Source organism: Moschus berezovskii, chromosome 12, assembly GCF_049115385.1.
Source record: "Moschus berezovskii isolate FMDL1 chromosome 12, NW_MosBer_1.0, whole genome shotgun sequence".
Taxonomy (NCBI): domain Eukaryota; kingdom Metazoa; phylum Chordata; class Mammalia; order Artiodactyla; family Moschidae; genus Moschus; species Moschus berezovskii.
The window spans coordinates 62,460,128-62,480,592 of record NC_142471.1 but is presented as its reverse complement, the minus strand read 5'-3'; the positions used below and the strand labels follow the sequence as shown (position 1 = coordinate 62,480,592).

Here is a 20,465-nt window from a genome sequence, read left to right as displayed (position 1 = left end):
CTTGATGGCTGAAAAATACTCCATTGTGTATATGTACCAAAGCTTTCTTATCCATTCATCTGCAGATGGACATCTAGGTTGCTTCCATGCCCTGGCTATTATAAACAGTGCTGCAATGAGCATTGGCGTACATGTGTCTCTTTCAATTCTGGTTTCCTCGGTGTGTATGCCCAGGAGTGCAATTGCTGGATCATATGGCAGTTCTATTTCTAGTTTTTTGAGGAATCTCCACACTGTTCTCCAAAGTGGCTGTACTAGTTTGCATTCCCACCAACAGTGTAAGAGGGTTCCTTTCTCTCCACACCCTCTCCAGCATTTATTGCATGTAGACTTTTGGATAGCAGCCATTCTGACTGGTGTGAAATGGTATCTCATTGTGGTTTTGATTTGCATTTCTCTGATTATGAGGGATGTTGAGCATTTTTTCATGTGTTTGTTAGCCATCTTAATGTCTTCTTTGGAGAAATGTCTGTTTAGTTCTTTGGCCCATTTTTTGATTGGGTCACTTATTTTCCTGGAATTGAGCTGCAGGAGCTGCTTGTATATTTTGGAGATTAATCCTTTATCAGTTGCTTCATTTGCTATTATTTTCTCCCATTCTGAAGGCTGTCTTTTCACCTTGCTTAGAGTTTCCTTTGCTGTGCAGAAGCTTTTGATTTTAATTATGTCCCATTTGTTTATTTTTGCTTTTATTTCCAATATTCTGGGAGGTGGGTCTTGGAGGATCCTGCTGTGATTTATGTCGGAGAGTGTTTTGCCTACGTTCTCCTCTAGGAGTTTTATAGTTTCTGGTCTTACATTTAGCTCTCTAATCCATTTTGAGTTTATTTTGGTGTATGGTGTTAGGAAGTGTTCTAATTTCATTCTTTTACAAGTGGCTGACCAGTTTTCCCAGCACCACTTGTTAAAGAGACTGTCTTTTCTCCATTTTATATTCTTGCCTCCTTTGTCAAAGATAAGGTGTCCATAGGTGCATGGGTTTATCTCTGGGCTTTCTATTTTGTTCCATTGATCTATATTTTTGTCTTTATGCCAGTACCATACTGTCTTGATGACCGTGGCTTTGTAGTAGAGCCTGAAGTCTGGCAGGTTAATTCCTCCAGTTCCATTTTTCTTCTTCAAGATTGCTTTGGCTATTCGAGGTTTTTTGTATTTCCATACAAACTGTGAGATTATTTGTTCTAGTTCTGTGAAAAATATCGTTGGTAGCTTGATAGGGATTGCATTGAATGTATAAATTACTTTGGGTAGTATACTCATTTTCACAATATTTATTCTTCCAATCCACGAACACGGTATATTTCTCCATCTATTAGTGTCCTCTTTGATTACTTTCACTAGTGTTTTGTAGTTTTCTATGTACAAGTCTTTTGTTTCCTTAGGTAGATATATTCCTAAGTATTTAATTCTTTTCGTTGCAACAGTGAATGGAATAGTTTCTTTAATTTCTCTTTCTATTTTCTCATTATTAGTGTATAGGAATGCAAGGGATTTCTGTGTGTTGATTTTATATCCTGCAACTTTACTGTATTCATTGATTAGCTCTAGTAGTTTTCTGGTAGAGTCTTTAGGGTTTTCTGTGTAGAGGATCATGTCATCAGCGAACAGTGAAAGTTTTACTTCTTCTTTTCCAATTTGTATTCCTTTTATGTCTTTTTCTGCTCTGATTGCTGTAGCCAAAACTTCCAGAACTATGTTGAATAGTAGTGGTGAGAGTGGGCACCCTTGTCTTGTTCCTGACTTTAGGGGAAATGCTTTCAGTTTTTCACCATTGAGGATAATGTTTGCTATGGGTTTGTCGTATATAGCTTTTATTATGTTGAGATATGTCCCTTCTATTCCCACTTTCTGGAGAGTTTTTATCATAAATGGATGTTGTATTTTGTCAAAGGCTTTCTCTGCATCTATTGAGATAATCATATGATTTTTATTTTTCAGTTTGTTAATGTGGTGTATTACATTGATTGATTTGCGGATATTGAAGAATCCTTGCATTCCTGGGATAAAGCCCACTTGGTCATGATGTATGATCTTTTTAATATGTTGTTGGATTCTGATTGCTAGAATTTTGTTAAGGATTTTTGCATCTATGTTCATCAGTGATATTGGCCTGTAGTTTTCTTTTTTTGTGGGATCTTTACCAGGTTTTGGGATTAGGGTTATAGTGGCCTCATAGAATGAGTTTGGAAGTTTTCCTTCCTCAGCAATTTTCTGAAAGAGTTTGAGTAGAATAGGTGTTAGCTCTTCACTAAATTTTTGGTAGAATTCAGCTGTGAAGCCGTCTGGACCTGGGCTTTTGTTTGCTGGAAGCTTTCCAATTACTTCCTCTATTTCCGTGCTTGTGATGGGTCTGTTCAGATTTTCTATTTCTTCCTGGTTCAGTTTTGGCAAGGTGTACTTTTCTAGGAATTTGTCCATTTCTTCTAAGTTATTCATTTTATTGCCATATAATTGCTGATAGTATTCTCTAATAATCCTTTGTATTTCTGTGTTGTCAGTTGTGATTTCTCCCTTTTCATTTCTAATTTTATTGATTTGGTTCTTCTCCCTTTCTTTCTTGATAAGTCTGGCTAGTGGTTTGTCAATTTTATTTACCTTCTCAAAGAACCAGCTTTTGGCTTTGTTGATTTTTGCTATGGTCTCTTTTGTTTCTTTTGCATTTATCTCTGCCCTAATTTTTATGATTTCTTTCCTTCTGCTAACCCTGGGGTTCTCCATTTCTTCCTTTTCTAGTTTCTTTAGATGTAGAGTTAGGTTATTTAGTTGACTTTTTTCTTGTTTCTTGAGGTGTGCCTGTATTGCTATGTTCTTCCCCCTTAGCACTGCTTTTACAGTGTCCCAGAGGTTTTGGGTTGTTGTGTTTTCATTTTCATTCATTTCTATGCATATTTTAATTTCTCTTTTGATTTCTTCTATGATTTGTTCATTATTCAGCAGCGTGTTGTTCAGCCTCCATATGTTGGCATTTTTAATAGTTTTTCTCCCGTAATTGAGATCTAGTCTTACTGCATTGTGGTCAGAAAAGATGCTTGGAATGATTTCAATTTTTTTGAATTTACCAAGGCTGGATTTATGGCCCAGGATGTGATCTATCCTGGAAAAAGTTCCGTGTGCGCTTGAGAAAAAGGTGAAATTCATTGTTTTGGGGTGAAATGTCCTATAGATATCTATTAGGTCTAACTGGTCTATTGTATCATTTAAAGTTTGTGTTTCCTTGTTAATTTTCTGTTTAGTTGATCTATCCATAGATGTAAGTGGGGTATTAAAGTCTCCCACTATTATTGTGTTATAAGATGAGGATCTTAACACATATGTGCTTTTGTAAACCACAGTGCTTAATTTTTAAAGAACATTATGAACTTAATAACACTATATTCTAAACAGTGAGTCCCAATCATGGTTTTCTACTAATGTTATATTATGGTCCAAATGGGTTTCCCTCCTCATTTTTTTGTATTACTCGTATAAATAACGCAATTATTACAAATATTTGCATGATTTGGGTTTCTCATTTTGAGTAAGTTTCTCAAGATGGCAGTAGAGTGTCAATGAGCATCATTTGGACTTTTGGTGCATATTATCTAGGAATGGGGTGGGAGATCTGGCAGAAGAAGAAAACAAGGCTCATCCTTCATAGATTATTCTCTACCCTTTTGTTCAAATTTAGCATATTAAATAAATATTTTCACATGCTTAATTTTTAAGTTTATCACAAATATTATTAACAAAATAGAATTGTAGTTCATTATTTTGGATGTACCATGATTTATTTTAGGCCGGCCACGTAGATTGATTTCAGATTTTTGTTGCTAATGATATTAAACAGTGCAATATATATTAATCATTGAACACCCCTGATTACTTTCTAGAGTAAAATTTTGGAAATGCAATTAGTAAATCAGTAAATATTGGGTTTTAGTAAGTAGTTGTTGTTCAGTCACTAAGTCATACCTGACTCTTTGTGACCCCATGGACCATATAACACCAGGCTTCCCTGTTCTTCAATATCCCCCAGAGTTTGGTTAAACACATGTACATCAAGTTGGTGATGCCTTCCAACCATCTCATCCTCTGTCACCGCCTTGTCCTCCTGCCCCGAATCTTTCCCAGCATCAGAGTCTTTTCCAACGAGTTGGCTCTTACCATGAGGTGGCCAAAGTACTGGAGCTTCAGCTTCAGTGTCAGTCCTTCCAATGAATATTCAGGGTTGATTTCCTTTAATATTGACTTGTTTGATCTCCTTGCTGTCCAAGGGACTCTCAAGAGTCTTTTCCAGGACCACGATTGGAAAGCATTAATTTTTTGGCACTCAGCCTTCTTTATGATCCAACTCTCACGTCCATACATGACTACTGGAAAAACCATAGTTTTGACTAGATGGATCTTTGTCAGTAAACTGATGTCTCTGCTTTTTAATATGTTATCTAGGTTTGTCGTAGCTTTTCTTTCAAGGAGCAAGTGTCTTTTAAACAGCTTATTATTAACTGGTTCAATTTTACCATAGTGAATATGATCTTCTCTCAGCTTCCTTGCCTATGACCACCCAGACTCTGCTTGAATCCACCTAACTATGGAGACCTCATCCTCTTGGGGTAGCCATTTGTCACTGGTTAACTAACTTTTATAAGTTTATTTCACATGTTGAGGAGAACCTTTTTTCTTGTAATTTCTACTTTTTGATCCCTACTCAGTTTTTTCATTCTGTAGTAAAGTGTTGTGGTAGTAGTCACCAGGCAGAGGCAGGATAGATTTCCCACTGAAAATTTAGTATAGTTGTTGAGGTTGGTAGTGATTCACACTACCAACGTCTCAATATTGGTTGTTGATATTGGTAGATACACACATCTCAATGAGATATGAAAAGTTATATTGCTCACATAATGAAGCTTTCTGTGTAGGGCACAGTGGCTAGAAAACCGACCCAAAAATGCCTGGAGAAAGCCAGAAAAGGATACCAGCTTGGAATTTTTATGGTGGTTAGGGGTTGGAGTAGGGATGAGAGTTCCAATGCATGAACCAGGGTTTGTGTGGTTTAAACTTCCTGCTTGTGCCAAAGGAGCAATCACATCAGTTATTCCAGGTGTGAGTAGAAGAAAAAGTGAAGCTTAAAAGTTGTCATGAGTCAAAAAAAAAAAAATAGTGTCATATTCTTTATTTTAAATTGTTAACCTGTTTATAGTTCAGTTCAGTTCAGTTGCTCAGTCATGTCTGACCCTTGCAATACCACAGACTGCAGCACACCAGGCTTCCCTGTCCTTCACCAACCGCCAGAGCTTGCTCAAACTCATGTCCATTGAGTCGGTGATGCCATCCAACCATCTCATCCTCTGCTGTCCCCTTCTCCTACTGCCTTCAACCTTTCCCAGAATCAGGGTCTTTTCCAATGAGTCAGTTCTTTGCATCAGGTAACCAAAGTAATGGAGTTTCAGCTTCATAATAGGACCTTCCAATGCAGATGACACCACCCTTATGGCAGAAAGTGAAGAGGAACTAAAAAGCCTCTTGAGGAAAGTGAAAGAGGAGAGTGAAAAGGTTGGATTGAAGCTCAACATTCAGAAAACAAAGATCATGGCATCTGGTCCCATCACTTCATGGGAAAGAGATGGGGAAAGAGTGGAAACAGTGTCAGACTTTATTTTTTTGGTCTCCAAAATCACTGCGGATGCTGATTGCAGCCATGAAATTAAAAGATGCTTACTCCTTGGAAGGAAAGTTATGACCAACCTAGATAGCACATTCAAAAGCAGAGACATTACTTTGCCAACCAAGGTCCATCTAGTCAAGGCTATGGTTTTTTCCATGGTCACGTATGGATGTGAGAATTGGACTGTGAAGAAAGCTGATCGCTGAAGAATTGATGCTTTTGAACTGTGGTGCTGGAGAAGACTCTTGAGAGTCCCTTGGACTGCAAGGAGATCTAACCAGACCATTCTGGGGGAAATCAATCCCGGGTGTTCACTGGAAGGACTGATGCTAAAGCTGAAACTGCAATACTTTGGCCACCTCATGCGACGAGTTGACTCACTGGAAAAGACTCTGATGCTGGGAGGGATTAGGGGCGGGAGGAGAAGGGGACGACAGAGAATGAGATGGCTGGATGGCGTCACTGACTTGATGGACATGAGTTTGAGTGAACTCTGGAAGTTGGTGATGGACAGGGAGGCCTGGTGTGCTGTGATTCATGGGTTGCAAAGAATCGGACACGACTGAGTGACTGAACTGAACTGAACTGAGTGAATATTCAGGACTGATTTCCTTTAGGGTGGACTGGTTGGATCTCCTTGCAGTCCAAGGGACTCTCAAGAGTCTTCTACACCACAGTTCCAAAAGCATCAGTTCTTTAGTGCTCAGCTTTCTTTATAGTTCAACTCTCACATCCATACATGATTATGGGAAAAACCATAGCTTTGACTAGATGGACCTTTGTTGGCAAAGTAATGTCTCTGCTTTTTAATATGCTGTCTAGATTGGTCATAGCTTTTCTTCCAAAGAGCAAGTGTCTTTTAATTTCATGGCTGCAGTCACCATCTGCAGTGATTTTAGAGCCCAAGAAAATGGAGTCTGTCACTGTTTCCATTGTTTACCCATCTATTTGCCATAAAGTGATGGAATGATCTTAGTTTTCTGAATGTTGAGCTTTAAGCCAACTTTTTCACTCTCCTCTTTCACTTTCATCAAGAGGCTCTTTAGTTCTTCACTTCCTGCCATAAGGGTGGTGTTATCTGCATATTTGAGGTTATTGATATTTCTCCCGGCAATCTTGACTCCAGCTTGAGCTTCATCCAGCCTGGCATTTCACCTGATATACTCTGCATATAAGTTAAATAAGCAGGGTGACAATAAACAGCCTTGATGTACTCCTTTTCCAATTTGGAACCAGTCTGTTGTTCCATGTCCAGTTCCAACTGTTGCTTCTGACCTGCGTACAGATTTCTCAGGAGGCAAGTAAGGTGGTTTGGTATTTCCATCTCTTTCAGAATTTTCCACAGTTTCTTGTGATCCACAGGGTCAAAGGTTTTGGTGTAGTCAATAAAGCAGAAGTAAATATTTTTCCAGAACTCTCTTGCTTTTTCTGTGATCCAACGGATGTTTGCAATTTGATCTCAGGTTCCTGACTTTTCTAAATCCAGCTTGAACATCTGGAAGTTCACAGTTCACATACTGTTGAAGCCTGTCTTGGAGAATTTTGAGCATTACTTTGCAGCATGTTAGATGAGTGCAACTGTGTGGTAGTTTGAACATTCTTTGGCATTGTCTTTCTTTGGGATTGGAATGAAAACTGACCTTTTCCTGTCCTGTGGCCACTACTGAGTTTTCCAAACTTGCTGGCATATTGAGTGTAGCGCTTTAACAGCATCATCTTTTAGGATTTGAAATTGCTTAACTGAAATTCCATCACTTCCATTAGCTTTGCTTGTAGTGATGCTTCTTAAGGCCCACTTGACTTCACATCCAGGATGTCTGGCCCTAAGTAGGTGAGTACACCATCGTGGTTATTGGGTCTTTAAGATCCTTTTGTATAGTTCTTCTGTGTATTCTTGCCACCTCTTCTTTATATCTTCTGCTTTTATAGGTCCATACCATTTCTGTCCTTTATTGTGACCATCTTTGCATGAAATGTTCCCTTTGTATCTCTAATTTTCCTGAAGAGATCTCTAGCCTTCAATCCCTCTCATTATTTTCTTCTGAGAGAAACGCACATTCAACCTTTTTCAATGCATTTTGCAAACTACGATTTCAAATCTCCTTAGTCTCCTTACCTTCTTGTTATATTGGTCAGTTTCTTCTGGGTATTTTGAAGAATATCAATAGCAAGAGCTAAATTTTATACTTTTAACAACATTTCAAAATGATCTCCTTCTTGTATATTACCTTGTGACTTTAATTGGAGAATGATATAAATAGGAGAATAATTGGGAGAAATTTAATGAATAAATTACACTAGATTAGATAATTTTGCTTAGGGAAATACAAATTTATTATGTTGTTGTTGTTTTTTTTCAGTTGCTGAGTCATGTCCGACGCTTTGCAACCCCATGGACTACAGCATGCCAGGCTTCCCTGTCCTTCACTATCTCCCAGAGTTTGCTCAAACTCATGTCAGCCCTGTCTTATCTTGCCCTCAGTCTTTCCCAGCATCACAGTCTTTTCCAATGAGCCAGCTCTTAGGATCAGATGACCAAAGTATTGGAGCTTCAGCTTTAGCACCAATGAATGTTCAGGACTGATTTCCTTCAAGATTGACTGGTTTGATCTTGCTGTCCAAGGGACTTTGAAGAGTTTTCTCCAGCACCACAGTTCAAAAACATCAATTCTTCAGCACTCAGCCTTCTTTGTGGTCCAACTCTCTAGGCGTGTTGAATTTATAGTGATGATGGCAGGTCCAAGTTCTTCCTATAACAAAAAAATCTTAGAAATCAAACTTTCTCCATTATTTTAAACAGTAAACTTAAGATTTATCTGAAAATTATATTCCAACTTCTTTTATATATTGTTTTTTAGGATCTCCATGTGATCCTACTTTCCTTCTGAGCTATGCTCCCTGCAATGTGATCTGCTCCATTATATTCCGGAATCGTTTTGAATACAGTGATGAAAATTTTCTGGCCTTGGCAAAGTATGTTGATGAAAATGCAAAAATTGTAAGCACCCCCTGGATTGAGGTAAGGTCAATGGTCTCTTTAAATAGGAAATAATTTTCTATCTAAATTGATTACCACTTCTCTTTGTGCTATTGTTTGTTACCACTTAGTGAGTAATCAAAGCAACTGAATGGGTTGAAATGAATTTTTAAACAGAATATAACAATAGTAATAAAAAAAATAGTGCAACAATTATAGCAAGGTTTTTTTTTTGAGAAATCTTTTTTCCTCTGATTTTTATGTGTATATATAGGGTTGTATATGTATTGTATTTTTACTATTAGTAAACTTTCAGAAAAAATTAATAACCTGTTTTACCACAATGAAAATTCCATGGATCATAGTGTTATGATGTTTTCTACCTGGGAAGGATTCTAGAGAACAAATAGTCTGTGGAACAGAAAGCTCATCTGAAAATACTGAACTTATTTTCAAAGTAACCTAAACAAAAGTAGAATGAGTTAGACATAAAAACTAGATTTCTTGATTCTCTATCCAGTTTGATACAAGATAGCAGCTGAATAAATTTCTTCAGTACCTACCGAGGGTATTAAGTCATGAAGGTACTGTTTAAAAAGGTTTCTGTAAACTCTAAGACTGTGATGGCCAAATGAATAAGGGCAATGTGTGCATTTCTGAAGATGTAAAATGCCTAAATAAAAGTAAGTTAAGTAATATAGGCATTTCCTTAATCTTTCTGGTAAAGTTTCTTCATTTAAAAAATGGTATGGTGTGAACAGACTTAAAAGGAGTTATCGACAGTAACACAATAATACTAGGAGACACTCAATAAAGGCAAGAAATGGTATGGACCTGACAGAAGCAGATGATATTAAGAAGAGGTGGCAAGAATATACAGAAGAGCTATATAAAAAAGATCTTCATAATCCAGTTAATTATGATGGTGTGATTACTCACCTAGAACCAGACATCCTGGAATGTGAAGTCAAGTGGGCCTTAGGAAGCATCACTAAGTGGAGGTGATGGAATTCCAGTTGAGCAATTTCAAATCCTAAAAGGTTATGCTGTGAAAGTAGTGCACTCAATATGTCAGTAAATTTGGAAAACTCAGCAGTAGCCACAGGGCTGGAAAAGGTCAGTATTCATTCCAATCCCAAAGAAAGACAATGCCAAAAATGCTCAAACTACTGCAAAAGTGCACTCATCTCACACGCTAGTACAGTTGCTCAAATTCTCCAAGCCAGGCTTCAGCAATACATGAACCAAAAAGTTCCAGATGTTCAAGCTGGTTTTTTGAAAGGCAGAGGAACCAGATATCAAATTGCCAACATCTGCTGGATCATCAAAAAAGCAGGAGAGTTCCAGAAAAACATCTATTTCTTCTTTACTGACTATGCCAAAGCCTTTTACGTGTGGATCACAATAAAATGTGGAAAATTCTGAAAGGGATGGGAATACCAGACCACCTGACCTGCCTCTTGAGAAATCTGTATGCAGGTCAGGAAGCAACAGTTAGAACTGGACATGGAGCAACAGCCTGTTTCCAAATAGGAAAAGGAGTACGTCAAGGCTGTATATTGTCACCCTGCTTGTTTAACTTATATGCAGAGTGCATCATGAGAAACTCTGGGCTGGATGAAGCACAAGCTGGAATCAAGATTGCTGGGAGAAATATCAATAATCTCAGATATGCCGATGACACCACCTTTATGGCAGAAAGTGAAGATGACCTAAATATCTTCTTGATGAAAATGAAAGAGGAGAGTGAAACAGTTGGACTAAACCTCAACATTCAGAAAAGTAAGATCATGGCATCTGGTCCCATCATTTCATGGGAAATAGATGGGGAAACAGTAGAAATGGTGGAAGACTTATTTTTTTGGGCTCAAAAATCACTGCAGATGGTGGTTGCAGACATGAAATTAAAAGACGCTTACTCCTTGGAAGGAAAATTATGACCAACCTAGATAGCATATTAAAAAGCAGAGACATTACTTTGCCAACCAAGGTCCATCTAGTCAAGGCTATGGTTTTTCCAGTGGTCATGTATGTATGTGAGAGTTGGACTATAAAGAAAGCTGAGCGCCAAAGAATTGATGCTTTTGAACTGTGGTGCTGGAAAAAACTCTTGAGAGTCCCTTGGACTGCAAGGAGATCCAACCAGTTCATCCTAAAGGAGATCAGTCCTGGGTGTTCATTGGAAGGACTGATGTTGAAGCTGAAACTCCAATACTTTGGCCACCTGATGAGATGAGCTGACTCATTTGCAAAGACCCTGATGCTGGGAAAGATTGAGAGCAGGAGGAGAAGGGGATGACAGAGAATGAGATGGTTGGATGGCATGACCCACTCAATGGACATGAGTTTGGGTGGGCTCCAGGAGTTGGTATTAGACAGGGAGGCCTGGCATGCTGCGGTTCATGGGGTTGCAAAGAGTCGGACATGACTAAACTGAACTGAGGAGACATTAACACATCAGTTACATCAATGGATAGAGCAGTTCAGTTCAGTCACTCAGTCGTGTCTGACTCTTTGCAACCCCATGGCCAGAACAGCCAAACTAAATAAGGAAACAATGGCCTTAAGCAACATATTAGACAAGATTGACTTGATAGATTTATATACAGCATTCCATCCAAATGCAGCAGAATACACATTGTTTTCAAGTACAGATGAAATATTTTCCAAGATAGATCATATAATGTTACAAAACAAGTGTCAGTAAATTCGAGAAATTGAAATTATATTGAGCATCATTTTGACCACAATGGTATGAAACTACGAATCAGTTACAAGAAAAAAACTGGAAAAAACACAAACATATAGGAGTTTAATAAGATGCTACTAAACAACAATGGGTCAAAGAGGAAATCAAAATACCTTGAGAGAAATGAAAATGGAAACACAACATTCCAAAATCTGTGTGACTCACAAAAGCAGTTCTAAGGGAAGTTTATAGTGAAACAGGTCTACCTCAGGAAACCAGAAAAATACCAAGTAAACAATCTAGCCTTACACATAAAACTAGAAAAAGAATGGGCACTCTCCATCCCCCTTCTGATGTCTATGTCAGAAGCTTTCTCTGTCCCTTTTCTTTCTTTAATAAAACTGCTACACAAAAGCTCTTGAGTGATCAAGCCTGGTCCCTGGTCCTGAAGCTAAATCTTCTTCGGATATCATCAATCTGACGTCATTTACCATAAGCTATCATCCTGGGGGCTCATTCTGGATTTTCAGGACAAGGTAAGAACACTCAAGAGCTCTAGCCTCTCTGCTTTCTCAGTATACACATTTTCTGCTTTACTTTACTAACGCTATGATGTGCTTGTGTGAAAGAATGACACGTTCTGCACAAATACCATCCAAGAGGCTCTCAACGTCCCTGTGAGGGGAGCAGCCAGAAATGGGCAAATCGTGTGGAGTGAGCTTTCCTTTCTTGGTCAGTTTTTTTCCGGTCTCTTTGACCATTCCATAACTGCCTGGGAATTAGAACTACTAACATGATCTGTCAGATCATAGACTTTCAAGGGAATTGTGATTCATGCCATTATTATGTACTTTTATTTAGACCCCCAAGTATGGAAGCGCCAAGCCTTGCTAGGAGGCAAAAGTTACAAGAGCATGTTTGGGAGCAAGCTGGAGCTCTAGCTCCAGGAATGTCTCAGGCTAGAGGTTACTCTCTTGACTGCCTGCCTCAGGGACCAGAGTCCTAAAAGTGAGTCTTTGTCACGGCTGTGCCTCCTGTCTATGTGGATAAAAGCACTGCTGGTGACCATGAGGTTTTTGAGGACATCGATTGGGAATTTCAGGATCTGTTCAGATTGGAAGTGCAATGGGCTTCTTCCTTTGGTAGTGCTAGCTATTAGCAAACCAGAGAAAGCTCTCCAATGGCTTCTGACTCACCTCTCTAGATATTCCTTTTGTGGAATCTGTGGAAAGGAAATGGAAGGATTGGACCTCGTAGCTTGAGGACAAAAATCAGTTTTTCCTCACTGGCCAGTCCTCTACCACCTCTTTTGCTATCACATATACTGGCGTGGTGACACTCAGAAGGGACATCTTGGTTGTTGTTTGTCTCTTTATGTCTCACTGCTTCTACTGCTATCAGGACTGTACTCAGGAATGTACATGGGCACACGTAAAATGGATGCTTCCTCTAATAGTCCTAGCTTGGAAAACATTCTGGGAAACTACTCTGGCAAATCAAACAAAGGTCTTGGTGGTAAGGAACTAGAAATCAATCTCGGATGCCATCAGGTCTACCCCTGGTGCATCTCCATGCCGCCTTAGTGGAAGAACTGGGAGGGATGAGTAAAATGCCTGCATCCATAAAGGACAGACTAAGTCTGTCCCAGACCAGGGAAGGAAAGCTTCAGTGGAAAGTCTCTCTGCACACCCATTTAGAACAGGGAGGGACGCCTCTGGTGGAAAGAAGCCATGGTCGTGGATGCTGCTTTTTTCTTTCTTAGAGATGGGAACTAACAGTTCCAGAACCACTCCTTTAAAATGTATTTTTTAAAAATGGGACAAGTTTGATCCCCAGAGTTTAATAAAGACTTGCCTGATCTTCTGTTTTACTGAATGGCCACAGTATCCTTTGGAAGACGGTGAACACTGGCAGTTAAAAGGGTCTCTCAATTATGATACTATTTTACAAGTAGACCAGTTCTGTAGAAAACAAAGGAAATGGGTAGAAGTGATATATGTGTTGCTCTTTATGTCTCTGCAAGACATGGCAGACTTATGTCCTAAGGGTGCAGATTTGGGTGTGAAGCCTTCAGCTGTCTCCTGTTTCCTTACTTTGCCCCTGTATCTGGGGCTCCCAAATGAACAGGCTGAAAATCAGGGTACCCTTCCAGAGGGGTTGCCTCAGTCTCAGTAGAAATTCCAACAGTCCCAATGTGGTCAAGACTATTTAGAGGATCCAAAAAGTACATAGAAGGCTTTATGGGACTAACTTTTCTCTATGACCTTACTTGGAAAGATGTAATCTATGTCTTGGGACAGAAGTTGACTCCTGATTAAAAAACTTGAGTTTTGGGGGAAGCTGCTACTTTTGGAGATGAATGGCTTGAAAGCAAAGGGAAAGAGGGAACATGAACTAGCCTTCCTTCCTACTGGGAGCCAAGCGGTTCCAATAACAGAGCCAGCTTGCCGGATGTATTCTTGAAGGACTCAAACTAGTGCAAAGACTTCAGACTATGCTAAGTAAACTGAGATAGAATAGGGAGAGAAGAAAACTCCTGGTAATTTCCTAGAATGACTACAGGGGCACTCCGTAAGTTTACTGACGTTGTTCTTGAAATTACAGAGGGAGAAATTATCTTAAAAGAGTTTTCTCATTCAATCAGCTCCAGATATCTGCTGTAAGTTACAAAAACAGGCGTTCGGACCAAATCAGTCTTAAGAAAAACTGTTGCAGTGTCTCAGACAGTATTACAGTAGAGAATATGATGAGGAAAATAAGAGGTAAAAAAGAACCAGACAAAAGACTGAAGCCCCAGCATGGTTGTCAGATCAACTCTGGAACAGCCTGAGGAAAAATGCCCAGAGGGACCCAGGGGGAAAGGGATAGAGTTGTTATTACTGTGGAAAGGAACAGCATCTCAAGTGGGATTGCCCTCAGTCATCTAAGCCACCCCCAGCTGCATGTCCAGTCTGCAAAGGACCATACTGAAGAAGAGACTGTCCTCTGAGGTGTAGGCCCCAGGGATTGGACTCTTTAGACAATCGGGACTGTAAATGCCCGGTGGTCCCCACACAAGCTCCCATCCTAATTACACCCAAGGAACCCTGGGTATTAATAACTGTGGGGGACCAATCAGTCAATTTCTTTTGGATACTGGGATAAATTTCTCTGTGCTCACTGAAGCCCCTAGTCCACTTTCCTCCTGTTCCACTACTATAATGGGACTGTCAATATGAGCTGAATGTTATTATTTCTGTTGTCTTTTAATCTGCAACTAGGACTCTGTGCTATTTTCTTGAGTTTCTAATCATGCCAGAGTCTCCTTCACCCCTCCTGGGGAGGGATATACTGAACGAGGTCCAGGCCTGTTTTCACGAATATGGAGCCTGCTCTTTCTCTCCCATTAACTGAACAAAATGTAAATCCTAAATTGTGGGCTGATGGAAAAACTGAGGGTTGAACACAGAATGCTGTTCCTGTCGTTATCAAGTTAAAAGACCCTCACCTATTTTCACATCAGAAGCAGTACCCACTTAAGCCCAAGGTTAAGGAAAGGTTATAATCTATTATTGAAGATTTAAAGGAACAGAGGCTATTAATTCTCTGTAATAGTCCATGCAACACTTCTATTTTGTATGTAAAAATGTCAAATGATAAATGGAGTCTAATTCAAGATATAGAAATAGTGCCTAATCCTTATACTTTATTATCTGAAATTCCTAAATGAGCCAAAATGACTTTTAGACAGTTGAGAGGGTTTTGGGGCATTACAGGCTACTGTCACATTTGGATTCTGAGTTATGATGAACTTGCCTGGCCTTTAGATAAACTTATAACTGAAACTCAGCAGGCCTAAATTGACAAGCTGGTTAGGCCCCCAGAGACTCAAAAGGCTTTTAAGCCTCTTTAAACTGCTCTCTTGCAGGCTTCTGCTTTGAACTTGCCCACAGGATCAGAGTTTAGTTTGTTCCTTAGTAAAAAAAAAAAAAAAAAAAAAGGCCTATGGCCACATTCCTTGAGGATAATTGCTACTATTGTTTTGCTAATGTCTAAAGCTACTATTGATTTTTAATAATGGGCAAATATCTTACTATACTGACTTCTCATGATGTAAGTGAGATCTTAAACTCTAAAGTTCAGAGCAACAATGGCTCCGTCTTTAAAACTGCTGTAACTCAAGGGGTGTCGAAAATTCTAGGAATAGAATATCACTTACACAGTTCCTGGAGACCCTTATCTTCAGAAAAAGTTGAAAAGGTTAATGACATTATCAAGAGGCATCTGAGTAAGCTAATTCAGGAAACACAACAGTTGGTTTAAAGTTCTACCCAAAGCTTTAATTGGGATTCAAACTGCCCCTAAAAAGGAAGCACTGTCCCCTTTGACTGTTTCTATGGAAGGCCCTTCCATAGGGTCTTTCATAGATACACACAGACATTGTTATAGAACCTGAAGCCTTAAAATTAACCATGTGACTGAACTTTCAGCTCTTCTACCTCCTCATCAATTGAAGGCTTCCCATGGTGGGTTTCTCCAAAAGGACTTCCTTCAAGTCTTAACCAACAGAATCGTATGTGATGCCTCTTCTTGATCTGATGACATCTAGCAATCTTAAGATGAATTGATGTAACTATGGACATAGTTCAGTTCAGTCGCTCAGTCGTGTCCGACTCTCCGCGACCCCATGAATCACAGCACGCCAGGCCTCCCTGTCCATCATCAACTCCCGGAGTTCCCTCAAACTCATGTCCACAGAGTTGGTGATGCCATCCAGCCATCTCATTCTCTGTCGTCCCCTTCTCCTCCCGCCCCCAACCTTTCCCAGCATCAGAGTCTTTTCCAGTGAGTCAACTCATCGCATGAGGTGGCCAAAGTATTGGAATTTCAGGTTTAGCATAAGTCCCTCCAATGAACACCCAGGATTGATCTCCTCTAGAATGGACTGGTTGGATCTCCTTGCAGTATAAGGGACTCTCAAGTGTCTTCTCCAACACCACAGTTCAAAAGCATCAATTCTTCGGCGATCAGCTTTCTTCACAGTCCAACTCTCACATCCATACATGACCACTGGAAAAACCATAGTCTTGACTAGACGGACCTTTGTTGGCAAAGTAATGTCTCTGCTTTTTAATATGCTATCTAGGTTGGTCATAACTTTCCTTCCAAGGAGTAAGTGTCTTTTAATTTCCTGGCTGCAATCAGCATCTGCAGTGATTTTGGAGCCCAAAAAAATAAAGTCTGACACTGTTTCCACTGTTTCCCCATCTATTTCCCAAGAATTGATGGGACCAGATGCCATGATCTTTGTTTTCTGAATGTTGAGCTTCAAGCCAACCTTTTCACTCTCCTCTTTCACTTTCATCAAGAGGCCTTTGAGTTCCTCTTCACTTTCTGCCATAAGGGTAGTGTCATCTGCATATCTGAGGTTACTGATATTTCTCCCAGCAATCTTGATTCCAGCTTGTGTTTCTTCCAGCCCAGCGTTCCTCATGATGTACTCTGCATATAAATTAAATAAGCAGGGTGACAATATACAGCCTTGACGTACTCCTTTTCCTATTTGGAACCAGTCTGTTGTTCCATGTCCATTTCTAACTGTTGCTTCCTGACCTGCATACAGGTTTCTCAAGAGGCAGGTCAGGTGGTCTGGTATTTCCATCTCTTTCAGAATGTTCCACAGTTTATTGTGATCCACACAGTCATAGGCCTTGGCATAGTCAATGAATCAGAAATAGATGTTTTTCTGGAACTCTCTTGCTTTCTCCATAATCCAGCAGATGTTGGCAATTTGATCTCTTGTGCCTCTGCCTTTTCTAAAACCTGCTTGAACATCTGGAAGTTCACGGTTCACATATTGCTGAAGCCTAGCTTGGAGAATTTTGAGCATGACTTTACTAGCGTGTGAGATGAGTGCAATTGTGCGGTAGTTTGAGCATTCTTTGGCATTGCCTTTCTTTGGGATTGGAATGAAGACTGACCTTTTCCAGTCCTGTGGCCATTGCTGAATTTTCCAAATTTGCTGACATATTGAGTGCAGCACTTTCACAGCATCATCTTACAGAATTTGAAATAGCTCAATTGGAATTTCATCACCTCCACTAGCTTTGTTCATCGTAATACTCTCTAAGGCCCACTTGATTTCACATTCCAAGATGTCTGGTTCCAGGTGAGTGATCATGCCATCGTTATTATCTTCGTCGTGAAGATCTTTTTTGTATAGTTCTTCTGTGTATTCTTGCCATGTCTTCTTAATATCTTCTGCTTCTGTTAGGTCCATACCATTTCTGTCCTTTATCGAGCCCATCTTTGCATGAAATGTTCCCTTGGAATCTCTAATTTTCTTGAAGAGATCTCTTGTTTTTCCTATTCTGTTGTTTTCCTCTATTTCTTTGCATTGATCGCTGAGGAAGGCTTTCTTATCTCTCCTTGCTATTCTTTGGAACTCTGCATTCAGATGCTTATATCTTTCCTTTCCTCCTTTGCTTTTTGCTTCTCTTCTTTTCACAGCTATTTGTAAGGCCTCCTCAGACAGCCATTTCACTTTTTTGCATTTCTTTTCCATGGGGATGGTCTTGGTCCCTGTCTCCTGTACAATGTCACGAACCTCCATCCAGAGTTCATCAGGCACTCTATCTATCAGTTCTAGCCCCTTAAATCTATTTCTCACTTCCACTGTATAATCATAAGGGGTTTGATTTAGGTCATATCTGAATGGTCTAGTGGTTTTCCCTACTTTCTTCAATTTCAGTCTGAATTTGGCAATAAGGAGTTAATGATCTGAGCCACAGTCAGCTCCTGGTCTTGTTTTTGCTAACTGTATACAGCTTCTCCATCTTTGGCTGCAAAGAATATAATCAATCTGATTTCGGTGTTGACCATCTGGTGATGTCCATGTGTAGAGTCTTCTCTTTGTGTTGTTGGAAGAGGGTGTTTGCTATGATCAGTGCGTTCTCTTGGCAAAACTCTGTTAGCCTTTGCCCTGCTTCATTCCGTGCTCCAAGACCAAATTTGCCTGTTACTCCAGGTGTTTCTTGACTTCCTACTTTTGCATTCCAGTCCCCTATAATGAAACGGACATCTTTTTTGGGTGTTGGTTCTAAAAGGTCTTGTAGGTCTTCATAGAACTGTTCAACTTTGGCTTCTTTAGCATTACTAGTTGGAGCATAGACTTGGATTACTGTAATATTGAATGGTTTGCCTTGGAAACGAACAGAATTCATTCTGTCGTTTTTAAGATTGCATCCAAGTACCGCATTTCGGACTCTTTTGTTGACCATGATGGCTACTCCATTTCTTCTAAGGGATTCCTGCCCACAGTAGTGGATATAATGGTCATCTGAGTTAAATTCATCCATTCCAGTCCATTTTAGTTCACTGATTCCTAGAATGTCGACGTTCACTCTTGCCATCTCCTGTTTGACCATTTCAAATTTGCTTTGATTCATAGACCTAACATTCCAGATTCCTATGCAATATTGCTCTTACAGCATCAGACCTTGCTTCTAGCATCAATCACATTCACAACTGGGTATTTGTTTTGCTTTGGCTCCATCCCTTCATTCTTTCTGGATTTATTTCTCCACTGATCTCCAGTAGCATACTGGGCACCTCCCGACCTAGGGAATTCCTCATTCACTATCCTATCATTTTGTCTTTTGATACTGAAAGTATATAACTCGCTTTCTTAGCCTAGTGAGGGGTGCACTCTGTGTCCCCCTTGTGATGCCTATGTCAGAAGCTTTCTCTGTCTCTTTTCTTACTTTAATAAAACTGATACACCCTCCCCCCCCACACAAAAAAACCTAGAGAAAGAAGCACAAACAAAGCCCAAAGTTAGCAGAAGGAAGGAAATAATAAAGATCAGAGACTAAATAAACTAGATCAGAGACTAAAATGGCAATAGAAAAGATTAGTGAACTTAAAAGCTGGTTCTTTGAAAAGATAATCAGATTTGATAAATTCTAGCCAGACTCATCAGAAAAAAAAGAAAGTGCACATAAATAAAATAAAAAGTGGAAGAGGAACATTACAGTTGGTATCATAGAAATTCAAAGAATCATGAGATACCACAATAAATAATTATACACCCACAAATTAAACACCTAGTGGAAAATGGATAAATTCATAGAAACACAGATACCAAGATTGAATCAGGAAGAAACAGATTATCTGAAGACTGAACACTAGTAGTGAAATAGAACCAGAAATCAAAACTCCTCAGAACCAAAAATCCAGGACCAGATGGCCTCACGAGTGAATTCTACCAAATATTTAAAAAAGAATTAATGCCTAACCTTTCCAAACATGTCCAAAGGAACACTTTCAAACTTATTCTATGATGCATTACCCTTATACCTAAATTAGAAAAAAAAATTAAAAAGAAGATAATAATTAAGGTTAATATTTTTGATGAACCTAGCTGCAAAAGTCCTCAACAGAATATTCAGTTCAGTTTAGTCATTCAGTCATGTCCAACTCTTTGTGACCCCATGGACTGCAGCATGCTAGGATTCCCTGTCCATCACCAATGCCCGGAGCTTGCTTAAACTCATGTCCATTGTGTTGGTGATCCTGCCATTCCACCATCTCATCCTCTGTCATCCCCTTCTCCTCCTGCCTTCAATCTTTCCCAGCTTCAGGGTCTTTTCTAATGAGTAAGTTCTTCTCATCAGATGGCCAAAGTATTTGAGACTCAGCTTCAGCATCAGTCCTTTCAATGAATTTTCAGGACTGATTTCCTTTAGGATGGACTGGTTGGATCTCCTTGTAGCCCAAGGGACTTCCTTGGAGTCCAAGAGTCTTCTCCAACACCACAGTTCAAAAGCATAAATTTTTTGGTGCTCAGCTTTCTTTGCCAACTCTCACATCCATACACATTTCATACTGGAAAAACCACAGCTTTGACTAGGTGGACCTTTGTTGGCAAAGTAATGTCTCTTCTTTTTAATAATGCTGTGTAAGGGGTCATAGTTTTTCTTCCAAGGAGCAAGTGTCTTTTAATTTCATCGCTGCAGTCACCATCTGCAGTGATTTTAGAACCCATGAAAACAAAGTCTGTCACTACTTCCATTGCTTTCCCATCTCTTCACTATGAAGTGATGGGATCAGATGCCATGATCTTTGTTTTTTGAATGGTTAGTTTTAAGATGCATTTTCACTCTCCTCTTTCACTT

The 20,465-nt window shown here is 39.5% G+C and overlaps 1 protein-coding gene across 1 annotated transcript in view; it reads left to right on the top strand.

Annotated features, from left to right (window-relative positions):
* Positions 1–20,465, top strand: part of LOC129555520 (cytochrome P450 2C21-like) — an 87,818-nt gene that overhangs the window by 45,074 nt on the left and 22,279 nt on the right. Inside the window, exon 5 of the mRNA XM_055425039.2 lies at positions 8,503–8,663. Coding sequence (XP_055281014.2) covers positions 8,503–8,663 — 161 coding nt within the window. The remainder of the gene's footprint in view (positions 1–8,502; positions 8,664–20,465) is intronic.